The sequence below is a fragment of the Drosophila novamexicana genome, unplaced genomic scaffold, assembly GCF_003285875.2.
Source record: "Drosophila novamexicana strain 15010-1031.04,08,12 unplaced genomic scaffold, DnovRS2.1 tig00000387-arrow-pilon, whole genome shotgun sequence".
Lineage (NCBI taxonomy): Eukaryota > Metazoa > Arthropoda > Insecta > Diptera > Drosophilidae > Drosophila > Drosophila novamexicana.
In genome coordinates, this window is record NW_020824800.1 from 1851946 (window position 1) to 1864924 (window position 12979).

The 12979-nt window shown below is 37.4% G+C and overlaps 2 protein-coding genes across 3 annotated transcripts; both read right to left on the reverse strand.

Moving 5' to 3' along the window:
- Window positions 1-449: 449 nt before the first annotated feature.
- Window positions 450-2006, reverse strand: LOC115760079. Its single transcript, XM_030701262.1, has 2 exons — window positions 1376-2006; window positions 450-1313 (listed from the first exon to the last, which is right to left on the reverse strand). The coding sequence occupies exons 1-2, from the start codon at window positions 1523-1525 to the stop codon at window positions 891-893; spliced, it is 573 nt and encodes a 190-aa protein (XP_030557122.1). The 5' UTR covers window positions 1526-2006; the 3' UTR covers window positions 450-890.
- An 863-nt stretch (window positions 2007-2869) lies between these two features.
- On the reverse strand, window positions 2870-11533 carry LOC115760060 (protein gustavus). 2 transcript variants are annotated; one of them, XM_030701240.1, is made up of 3 exons: window positions 11457-11533; window positions 5107-5996; window positions 2870-3490 (listed from the first exon to the last, which is right to left on the reverse strand). In XM_030701240.1, coding segments are annotated over exons 1-3 (1032 nt in total). In that variant the 5' UTR covers window positions 11459-11533; the 3' UTR covers window positions 2870-3350. The 2 variants fall into 2 exon arrangements, with proteins under 2 accessions (XP_030557100.1, XP_030557099.1); XM_030701239.1 differs by lacking the exon at window positions 11457-11533 and adding an exon at window positions 6415-6647.
- Window positions 11534-12979: the final 1446 nt, after the last annotated feature.

The following is a 12979-nucleotide window of genomic DNA, read 5'->3' on the forward strand; positions in this document are numbered from 1 at the left end:
TGACCATGTTACAGATGTCGTTGGTATTCCAAGGGCGTCTGGAGTAGGCTAGTCTCTTATTCTGATAATATAGCTGCTCAGGTAAGATTCCTTGGGGAATCTCTGCTCTGCGTCAAAATTTTGCTAGGAGCCTGCCACATAGCGTGAAAGCACTTCCTGTCATCATTCGAATAGTTGGCACATGGCCCATGAGTGGAAACCTTGACCCATTCTCAGCTCAGACCAGCGGGTTTCGAGCGGCGGGTACGAACGGAAGTGTCCGCCTCGCAAGCAATGGCCCATGCAGATGTCGCCTATCGAATGTGAGAGAGGCGTAGCGCCAGGTAGTGACCCAACGCGCTTGTTGCGGGAACCGGAACAGGAGTAGCGAGGATTGTTACCGGCGCGTCGAGGCGAGGAACGATGTTGCCCAACGGCGTCGGTCAGGCCAGGATCGGGTCGATACCGACACACACGCGTCCATGTAGCAGACGGTGGCCGAATCTTCATTACAGTGAAGATCGGCGGGCGGACGATGCCTACGACATTCGACATCGGGGCCACCCGCTTCATGAGCGAAGATTGCATGCGCAAGTGTGCGCTTCGGGGGAGAGAGCAGGATGTGCAGTCAAGCATTCATCTGACAGATGAATGCACGCTGGAAGTAGGGAAGGCCTTGTAGTCAGATGTTGGCCTAGTGGGCAAAGTGATCAGCATGCCGATGCTTATCATGGATATCACAATTTGTTGCGGCGACGCCGATCTGGTCCCAGAGACGCTGATGACATCAGCCTTTTGGCCTGGAATGAGCGAAGAGCCGAAGGAAAGCTTCCCACGTCAGGGAAATGGAGCTTTGCTCGGCAATCAAACGGAATGAAAAGGGAGAAGGAAGCGAAGGTCCATACTCGGAATCAGACCGAACCCACGAGTATCCTAGAAAGCGACGGGAGGAGTTGCAGCAACAGCACTACGCTGATCATGGAGTAGGCATGGCGGACATATGCCGGAATACGGAGGAAGCAGGGGCGATGGCTAGAATCCAACCAGCCGCAGCTTCCACAGTGAAGTAGCCTAGGCCCCTTGGAAAATCCTAGAGCTTCATGTGAGATCGGAGTGGTGTTCGGAGGAGATGAGACCAAGGGTGAGAGTATAAGATCCGGTTGAAAGTTGGAAGACATTTGAGGAACAGAAGGTGGCATTGCGTCAATTGCAGGAAATCTTGACGACAAACAACCTACAAAACGCAGCCACATGACAGTCATTAAGTGCCCGGATCTGTCGTCAGATCGTATCCCACTGGTAGTGTACTTCCTACGTTCCGCAATATCAAAGTACTGGATGGATTTGGACTTCCATTAAATGCTTGGTCTGTTGAGGTGCTTTGCCAATCACTTACCTCGAAACTATGCCAGGTTTTTTTTCCACGCGGTCCTTGATTTTGACTACTTTTGAGTAGACAAGCCATGATAAGCCATACTTTGCGGGAAGGCTCATGACCAAGTTTGTCATGAATTCCGTCAGGGTGGTGTCCTTGGACCAGTTCCATACAGTACCAGGACAATGCTAGCTACATATCCAGACGATAGTCCACTTCTGACATCAAGCAGCAGCCACTAACCAACGTGGCTCTTCGCTTTGGCGTGAGGTGCCCCGATTAACTGTCGAGAGCGCTATGGATTTGTGGAGCAAGACCTTGCCACTTGGGCTGGGCCCACTCGGTGGTCTGATTAGCTAGTCCATCTATGTCCACAATGAGCCACAGACTTTGTTGGGACATGTGACTGTGTGACTGACTCGATCCTCTCTCCGATCAATTGTAGTCGAACCGTAGCGTAGCATTTCACCGCATATCGCACTATTTTCGAGCTCTGAGAAACGGGTAGCACCTTCCCCTGCCGTCGGGAACAACCTGGGTATATATTGATACAGTAGCTTGGCATTGTTTGACTTTATTTACCAAAAAGATTAATAATACGTTATGGTGTTGAATGATGCCCTCCTCTCTTTTTGTTAGGAATAAACAAAAATAAAATAAAAATAGAAAAATACGGATTATTGTATTTAAAAGTTTACAAGAATTTTCTTGAAACATAATTTAAAATATTGTATACATTTTTAGTGAAATTAAGTCTTTATTAAGTGTCATAAAATTTAAATTAAGTTTATATCATCTAAAATATAAAATAAGTACATATGTTGATTGGAATAAACTATAGTAGTGTCCATGAAAATTATAGAAATGTATATTGTTGACTGAGAGAGTAAATAATATGAATCGTGTTGCGTAATTATGCTCCCTGTCAAATACAATGACAAAACTATTAACGAAAATGCTTAAAAGTAATTAAATAGTTACGTTTTGTTTTTGTTTTTTTTTTTGTTGTTGTTGTTATATTATTAATAGGGTTTCCAGCTTAATTCAAAATGGTTGAACGTAATGGTACAATTTTGGGATATTTTTATTAGAAGAATGGATGTCAGCACTTTAATAATACTTAGTAAACAATCTTTCAATTGAGAAAACTTTAACTGCAATGAATATGTTCACACATATGGCTATGTATTATTCAATTCTCTAATCGGTATAATGAATATTATTTGTAATACAGTGCGTTCTTTGAGATTCCTTCAAATCAGTTCAGTAAGCAATATAAAAAATTGTTTTTCTTTTAAATTATTGCACCTTTTTGTGTTAAAAGACTTCTATCCATTTATTCTAAGGTCCGTGGAATTACGCCCTATTGAGTACATATGTACATGCGTATTTAACACATCCTATAAATATCTAATGCGACCAAGATTCAAAATAAAATCTCAATTGAGGAATACATAATTATTTTTTTTTTTTTACACAAAGAATGTCTTAAAAATGTTTTTCCCCATATATGTATGTACATTGTTATTTTATATTTAATTAAATTATAAATCTGAACACGGTGTCATTAAAAATGAAATGCTAAACTAAGAACGTATTTAAAATGGATGCTATAGCTAATATTATGGTACAGTTTTATGTTTTTGAATATACCACGAGGTTTGCGACGTTTTTTTAATTTATATATTTATTTATATTTATATATAATATGTCAATTAAAGAGAAATACATTTCTTCCATGATTTAGATTTAGCAAATGATTTGTTTGTGATTATATTAAATATTGTGTTAATCATACCGACTTAATTTACAACACAAATAGGAAAACGAATATCAAGTATAGTTAAAAAATTATATACTTTTATATTATTCCTTGACGACAAAAACTAACATTGATTTAAAGACTATTACGAACTAAAACTATTTACCTTAACTTCCCCCATCACATGCAGCAGAGATGCAAAATGATAACTTACATAATCCCGATTTAAAAATATTATCTACGGTTCTTATACAATAAATACGTTTTCATAGACTGTGGAAGCTGAAGTTGTTGTATACGATCTTCCAAATTTACTCGACCAATTTTCTGTCGAATTGACCTTCGACAAAGATCCATTAATGGCAAAGGTTCGGCTGTAAAAATGAATACAAAGCGATCAAATTGTATATATATGTATATCAATACAAGCGAAAACCAGTGATTATATAGATAGGAAACAGAAATGAAATAAACAAGCGTTGATCTGCGACCAGCCATATAAAAACTTAATGTAACAGGATCTTAAGCAAACACAAAATTGACTGTTAATCGGGATACGATTATAATGGTTTTATGCAAATGAATGAAACAGGCAGAAGGAAGCATCTCCGGTTCCCTAAAGTACATCTGACTATTCATCCCTCCGTCCGTACGTATGTACTATATGCATATAGCTAGGGACAACTCTAAAAGACAAGAAATGCTTGTGATGGGTTCGGAGCTAGGCGCCGGGTTCAAGGAAACTACCAATTGACTTCTTTTAAATCAATTGTATTAAGAGCTTTTTGTGGATTCACTATCCGTCCGTCACCTCCTCTAAGATGTAAATATTTGAGAAAAAAAAGCTATGAACAAATTTTAACCAAAAAATTCAGTTATGTCATTTTTAAGCCGATTTTCACATCATGCTTAAAAAGTTCAGTAGAAACAAGTTTCTCATTAAAAATATTAATATTTTTGTATGTATAAGGACGGCCGTATATAATTTTGTTGTGCATATTTCTGTGAAAATGCCCACAAACATTTGATTATTTAAGAGAGAGAGAGAGATCTTTAGGATAATTATGCAGAATTATTCGATAAAAATGTCATGGTCATAGCTTGTGTGAGAGAATAATTATTTCTTCTTGAAAACATTAAATATGTTTTCTTCAAAATTGTGTTCTTTGAGCTCAGTCAATCTAACAATGTCCTTCTGGCTTGAATTTTGATATATTTTGTGACGGATAAGTAAATTACAGCAACCAGTTTTTCAATGTTTAAAATTGTGTGATCAATGTACAATAAGCTCATAGCCTTTGACTAAACGTAACATCTTTTCGTTTAAATATTGTACCCTGGTTATATCGGTATCAGGATTTATCAATATCCTTCTAATCAGAGTTCGAACATTATTCGAAAAATATTTTCAGGCAGTTTTGAAAAAACTCAAGATTTAGTAACAACATTGTTAATATGTTAGTCATTTAAATAAAGAAAAGGATTGCAATCTTTTTGATGCAAACAATGTTAAAATTAACAAAAATAAATAAACAATTGCTTTCAATAGCGAACAATTCAAATTCAAAATTACAACATGGACTTTCCAGGCTGACACTAATGAAAAACGTTTCATTTGAATGGCCAAATATTCGTTTCTTTATAACGAACTGCAAAAGGTCGAAATCGATTTCATCACAGCCGGGAAAGCAGATTCATGGTTCGATTGATTTAGGTTTTTGTTTGAGCATAACTATCCTAGTTTGAGGGACCATTTTCTTGGATTTTACAACAGGATAATGCCGAGTGTCATGGCTAGGCCACCCCACTCATTGATCGAATATGTAATGGAAAGCAGCTTCTTTTCTATCCCGCAAAATATACAACGCACGAAGGCAATGCGAAGGTAAGGAATCGTTAAAAGCGATAAAAAAAATTCTCGATTAATTCAAATGAATAGTGGTTAAAATAAAAATACACATAAATAGGCATTTAGTGAAATTGTACTTACGATCTAATCCACCGATATAACGCATCGTTATCTCGCAGTGACCCCATACAGCAGAAACTACGGGATACAGCTTCTTTCCTTTGAGGCCTTTAAATGCAATACCAAGATATTGCTGGTCAACAATAAAGCTTAAAGTACCCTCGTCCATATCTAAAGCAACCAAGAACTTGTCTGGAACCAAAAAAGCTTCATCATTCTTTAAAATTGCCGGATATGTGATACCAGCTGAATTTTTGGAGTCATGATACAATTTGTTTCTGCCCAAGTCCCAGCCCCAGCTTTGCTCAGTAGATCCCACCAAACTCTGGTAACCTACAGAGTGCAACGGAGCATCGGCTGATGCTACACCAACAACCGCATGGGTACCCCTTTGCCTTGTTGGCCAATAAATTTCCCATACATGTAATCCTTTTGTAAGACCAACTTTTCCGCGAATGCAGTCAGTACTTTGCGCAACAGGATGTCGGTGAAATGTCAATTTATCGTCTTCTTTAACAAATATGTTTAAAGATCTGTCTTCAGAGTTCCACGAATGCTTCAATTGAACCTCTCGGTTTGCAGGTGGCATATCCAGCAAAATATCGATCCGAGCAGGTTTAAGGAAATCGGCTTGCAATTCTCTTGGTATAATTGGTTTAAACGTTGCCTGAGAATCATTACGGTTAACTGTTTTAACGCCGCCACTAATTTTTTGACCCATGTTCATGCCACGGCAGCTTCGAGATCTCCTTTGGTCAATAGCAACTTTGTACGATAATCGAAGGCGTTCAAAATCTCTGGGTTCCAAACGAGATAACACAACCCGCGGGGAGAGTGTAGATGATGTTGAAAAACTTTGAGGACGTCGCCTATCACTTGACCTAACTGAAGGTGTCCGACCACCCTTATACCTGAAATGAGTCGAAAATACATGTTAACATTCACATACAACAAAAACAAAATTTACATACTAAAGAGGCAGAATACACAATATTTTACATATATACATATATGTACATACATGTATGTATGTATGTGCAAAACAACTATATTACTGCACTTAATCCATATGTATGTATGAACAAGTGTACATACGAAGTTGTATAAAAATATACACGGACATACATATACAAAACTGCATAATAAACATATTTGTATTTATATTTAAATTAAGTAATTGTAAGTGCAAGACGCAGCCATATGTACGTAATTATTAGAACATGATTTTTATACATACATCCCCTAGTGCTTAAAGTTGAAGCTACTGGCAAATTAATTGTAGTTATAAAGCCTAGTATATATAAATTTTTTTTTTCGAACGTGTGTTACCTTTTTTTCCCAAGTTCCATTTACAATAATTTTACTTTGTATTCCAAATATGTAAATACAAAATGGCGTCAGCTACGGGACTTCACTTATTTACGTTAGTTGTGTCACATACGATCCAGTGTTTTGTATGTATATATTTAAATCATTAATTATATACTTATGCGTGAATGATGATTTAAATATCAATTTTTATTGGTTTCTTAACTTCACCTTCTGTACTCAACCCCGCTTACCAAACTACCATACTAGTTGTCAAGGTTGCATATACACACATACACATGTACTTAATTTTGTATATGGTTATCACAGGGTGGTCCAAGTTACACGCCAAGTTCAAACCATTTAAAAAAATACTCTGTTAAAAAGGGCATATGTGCACGATATAAATACTCATGTGTACTTATGATTGATTTTGCACACCAAAATATTGTACAGCAGAAATAAAATAAGCAACATGCAACTTTTTTTTTGTGCAGTTAAAACTTTAAATTAATACTACTTAAACTATTAAAGCGATCAGAAAATCGAACTGCAAAATATTTGTTTTCACAAATCACAGGTATTTCTTTTATTCCTTCAGTTAATAGCTATATATTTTAAGAACTTTAATTTAACTATTATATTTAAAATAATGGTAAATCGCAGAAATGTTCACGTTAAACGATTGGACGGTGTGAACTAGTTCTTACGCATTTACAGAATGGCAAAACACTTCAGCGAAGTATTAAAAAAAAAAGTTAATTAAAGTCCAATACTGTACAATACATTATCCAATATTTTGTATGAGAAAATCGGAGAATATGTATATGAAGCATAACGCGTCTTTCAAAAATGTTATAGACTCTGATGGCTATGATATAATTATTTGTATGGCTGTAAGTTGTAAAGCAATGGCAAGCAGTTGGCCCGACAGAAAGTGGTTGCGTTTCCGACACGCTGGGAAACACAATTTTTTTAAACAAATTTTTAAATATGCTACTTAATATCTCTTTGCTCATTAAATACATAACGCGTGCGCAGAGCGTTAGCCACGTCTTGTATTAGTAAAAGATGGTTAGGGGTATTCCCTAGCGGACAACCTCGACTAGCGCAATGTGACTTGATATTTGGTAACTTTATAGGAACAAAATGGAATAAAGAGTGTTATAATTACGCCAGACGCGTTCTAAAAAAATGATGGGTATTTGTAACCAAATGAAAAAGTGCTTGCATCGAAATAGAAGTGACTTTCTTGGCTCGGAAAAAAAGGGACACAAGCTTATTTGCTTATTTGTAGTGCAAACTACACAAGGTACATCAAATGAAAGTCAGATTCGGGACTTGGGGCCGATGAAGTCAAAAGCAGCAGAATTTTTTTGATCGCCATATAGTATTATGCTTAACATACCTGGACCGAAACAGCAGGGACGTTGTCTTCTCATACAACAAAGCGGTAATAATGTAGGCGTCACCCATCTGTTCATAGCTATAGCCGAGGCGTTAACGCAATATATCGCCTAAGCGCTCTGAGGGGTAAGCTGTTACCTTTCGGACCGTATCAGATGAAGCGGCACTTGTGATCGCAGGGATGCAATTTACATTCAGGGACCATCAAGCAATACACTTCGAGATCCACGGGCGAGGACGAAAACAAAGCAATGTAAACCAACAGGACCAAAATGTAAGTACAAATGCCTAGACCAGGAAACCTATACAAATTCTCTCTGCAATTCTCAACGCACAATGGATGCGTGCGACTTATCCATGCATAGGAGGAAGCCAAGCAGAAGAGGCGCGCCTTCTTTACTGGTGGAATGAGGGGATTAGCGGTCTAAGGTAGGCTTGCTTACCAGCGAGAAGGAGCCCTCAGCGAGATTGAGGACGCTCAGGCTTAAACGCTAGGCAGGAAGACGGATAACCCGCGTCACCTGGTGACAAAAGGGCCAGATGGCTCTTCTCTAAGCAATAAAATCGACAAGAATAAATCCTGCTACCAAAGGGGGACAAGCCGATCGATGAACTCTTGAGATATAGGCCAATCTTCCCACTGGATACGGCGGGAAAGGTTCGTTTATAACCGACTGCTAAGTGTCGTCGAGGAGAAAGAAGCTCTATCCAAATATCAATATGTAGGGAGACCCTTTATAGTCAACGAATTGTTAGATATCCTAATAAGTCGCAAAACAATTGGGTTGCTTTTAGTATCACAGCTTCAGCACCATAAGACAGCGCAATCTTTAATCATAGATGAGAATCTAGTTGAGGCTTTCATGTCATCTGCCCCTCGTGAAGTGATACCCATCGCTGCTGCTATGATAGGAATGTCGAGAAAATGTGGGTTTTTAGCGGGTGCAAGTTCCGCACTTTTCGGCATTTCATGATTTCCCTTTTCGCGGTGTGGACGCGCATTCTCTACAGATACCCGTCGCAAGATGCCGCTAGTATACAGCATACAGAAAGACTGCGGCTTTGTCAACAGGGCCAAAGGGTTCACAAGGCCGCGGATCTGTCTAATATATGCCTATCGCTCCGGCGACGTACCCAAAAACGGGGCTCTGGCGGCCGAAACGGAGCGGCATAACTCCCACCGGTAAAACGCTGCGGTAAAACTTATAACTAAAATCCTCAATGTGAAAAAAACCAATTAAAATAGTAGCACAGAAAACAAAACAATCGCAATTGCAATGCTGTTGATGAATTCGAAGCAGACGCGCATGAATGTGTGAGTGTATATGTATACAGAAATTCTTGCAATTTGCGCTTGTGCCGCAAACACGTGTTTCTTAACCGATTTTCATGAAATTTCCAACAGTATATCTTAGTGTACCATAGAATATTCGTGTATTCTCGAAAAGTCAATTGCATTAAAACTGTGGCTTAAATTGGTGGGCAATACAAGTTGATTTGTAGCTTTTCGGTGGTAGCGGGCAGGTGGTGAAAGGTATAAAATGAAAGATACATGATATATATATACTATTCTAGAGTAAACATATCACTTTTGGTGACTCTAGCTCTTATTATTTACCGAATTTGCTCAAGAAAACAAGATTTCGATATCGATTTTTATCGATTGCTTGGAAACGAGTTAAGTTATCGAATATCGGAAACAAGCTCGATCTGCGCATGGACTAGAAGGACCTACAGCTAAAATTTCAAGTCTCTAGCTCTTATAGGTTCTGATATCCTTGCGTTCATACATACGGAGTCCGTCCGACAGACAGACGGACATGGCTAGATCGACTCGGCTATTGATGCTGATCAAGAATATATATACTTTAAGTGGTCGGAGAAGCTTCCTTCTGCCTGTTACATAGATTTGTACAAATACATTATACCCTTTTAAAACATTTTTAATGGGTTCAGGGTATGACCAGTGCTCGAAAGAAGCAGTGATTATTAACTTTCTGTACCACCAATAAAATCGTTGCTTTCAGGATACCTTCGGATACCAGCTATGGGTAATAAAAAGGGACATAGCTTGCCCCTTCATTTCCCATCACAATCTCTTAATCCTGTCTAACATTCTATATATCTAGTATAAATTCTCTTACTTTATTAAAAACTTCTTTCTTTCTTCTAATAAAAATAAATTGTTTGGCCAATAGGACAATGCACAATAAATAACGAAGGTGACTTGAGAGTAATATTGGATAAGAATTTCTCAGATATTAGAGTAACCCAATTAATTAAAATTTTAGCAATTCATGACATAGTCCACATTATCATAAAATGTTTCAAATCTAAGTAATTTTGTAAGAAGATGCCAGTTTTCCCTGTCGCACAGCGTAATTTTACAAATACAGAAAAACATCGTAGCGGAAAATTGTCACGGATTCATATTGTAAGCCCATGCGCCCAATTGTCTGCCAGGCACACTGCAACTCCCAATCAAATCATCCACCCCGTGTCATACCCAGCACGCGAATTTCAGTGGTGCACCTAAACAAGTTGCGGAACAGCTGGAACGCCGTCACTCGACATCATATATCATATATATCAGACACTTTTGAGCCAGCCAAGCGCAAAAAACTGAGTCCCATCGAGAAGTGGAGGTCAAAATCGAGCAATAAACCTGTGTTGGCGTCGACTGTGTGTCTGGCAATATGGATATGGTCCTATTCCTGGTAAGTTACCAACAAGCGAGGCGAAACCAAGCAAAAGTCCGTAGGATACAGGCATGACCAAGGAAGGCGCTGTTTGGAAAGGCCAAGTGTTTAATATAAGTAAATGATAAGCAACAAAAATGGGCACTGGTCAACAATACGATGCAATAGTGCTGACCAGGCAGCCTTTGGCCACTGAATCCGGGGCCGCAACCGTCGAGGAGCCGCACGTCGTGAATGTGTGGCCAGTCGAACCGACTGTTATCAATTAACTTACATATAATAAGCAAGGGGCAAGAGTCTGGGAATAACTTAACTACATACACATGTGTTTCTGAGGCAGCTCAGCGCCAGGTTCAGGATGCCCCAAAGCTGGGCATGTCTGGCTGGAGCACTCTCACTTGTTTCTTGTTTAAACGACTTGCAACTTTTTATATTCATGCCATTTTCTTTTTTTTTTTGTCATGGGAGGAGACAAGGCTTTAACTTATTTTGCTTAATTGGATTATTAAAATATTTTCTTTAGGCAACACACTTGTGACTCCTCAATATGGTACATATATGAATAAAGACACACGTTTTATTGAACTTCATCGAGTTTATGTACTTACAAACACAAAATTATAAATGTTTGTACATGTATATAACCTTTTCACACAAATAAAATGAAATGCACTGATGTTATATACCACAAATGACATGCAAAATACCCAAGATCGGATTATCTCATTTAAGTTTGTGTGCATGTTAAAGCATTACAATTATTACATACATATACACATATAATATATATATATATACATATACATATATATGTATGTACATAGATATTGTGGTATATATATATTGCAAATTCATTTTTGCTAACAGCGTACAACTTTCTCACATTATCGTAATGTAATTCTTTATTTGTATTTACACCTTCACATATGTGTAAAACACAAAATATTATACACTTACATTACTTCCGTAAATTTAACTTTCTCCTTTAAAAAAATCAAAACAACGGTAGCTCACAATGAAAGAATATAAAACTATGATTTCACATAGAAACATATGGAATTAACACAAAAAAACGAGTCCACCTGTAGTGGTATTTTTTCGTTATCGGTAATAGTCTCTGCATACGATTTCTTACACTTTGTATTTCAATAAGTATGACATACATTTGTAAAGCCTTAACTGTGTTAAAAGAGTTCTTTATTATTTTCAGATTTAAGCACATTTATTGCTAGCTATAATTTTCTGACATTTAAATTTAAGTTTAACATATGTGGATATTTAAAAAATTACCCATCAACGCCGCGTGCACATTAACAATATAATGGATTCATTGGGATAATATACTTACTGAGACTTAAAATTATTTTTTTAACTCGCGTTAGGACGCCGAATAATGCTCAATAATAAAAAAACTTGGATATCTAGGCATCTATTTTGGAAACAGGGGATCGTAATTTCTCAGCGTTTCAAGTTAAACAGCGAAATCAATATCGCATTTGTTACAAATCAGCAACATCATACATCTGATCAAGCTGCCTATCGCAGCATACAAAAAAAATTGTTTGCAAGCGTTCGCTATTTTCTTATTAACACAACTTTATTAATATATATATCTCTATATATAAAACTGTTTGTCCTGACTGACTGAACGACTGACTGACTGATTGGCGACCAACGTACAGCCCAAACCGTAAGAGCTAGAAAGCTGATATTAGCTTATGTGATGTAGGTGCACGTTAAGACGGGGCTACGGGAAATTCGTTTGACGTTTGACATCTTAATCAATTTGGCTTTTAAATCTGGCAACATTATTCTTGGTCACAATTCATATGAAAATTTTACCGTCAAATATCCCATATAGATATAGGTCTAAATTGGATGCAATGCCACAGTCGAACCACAGTCGCTTTCGCATGTGGACATTGACAGAAGAAGAGAAGTTAAGGAATGGGGCAGAAGAACAGTTTTAAAATGGAATGTAAGCCATTCTCAATTGATAAGCTTTTTTCAAAGAAAGACAGCTTATTACCTCTTAATCCATATTATTAAATCTTAATTATATAAACAAATCAATCTTTTTGTTGACAAACTCCAGTATTGATGCAATGCCCTGCGATTGGGCGCGGGTAACGACCCAATCCGATATTTTTCTTAACATGATCGCCGTGTTACTTTTTACTTCTTCTATTTAATTTATCGTACACAAAAAATATTTTCGCACTGACGTCTCAATACGTCAGCGCGAAATGAAACCATATCTATGTTATTCGATAAGTATTGAAAGTTATCGCTTGAAGTAGAATCCTACCGGCTGTGCTTAAAATACGGATTTGTGTAGAAAAAACGTAAACAGCTATGTTTAAAATATAACATCCATTTTTTAACTTTTCCACCTTATTTAAGAGCTATACTTTAATTGTAATATAAAATGGCATATTTTAATCAAGTTAATTTTATTAACACCAAAAATTTTAAAATAC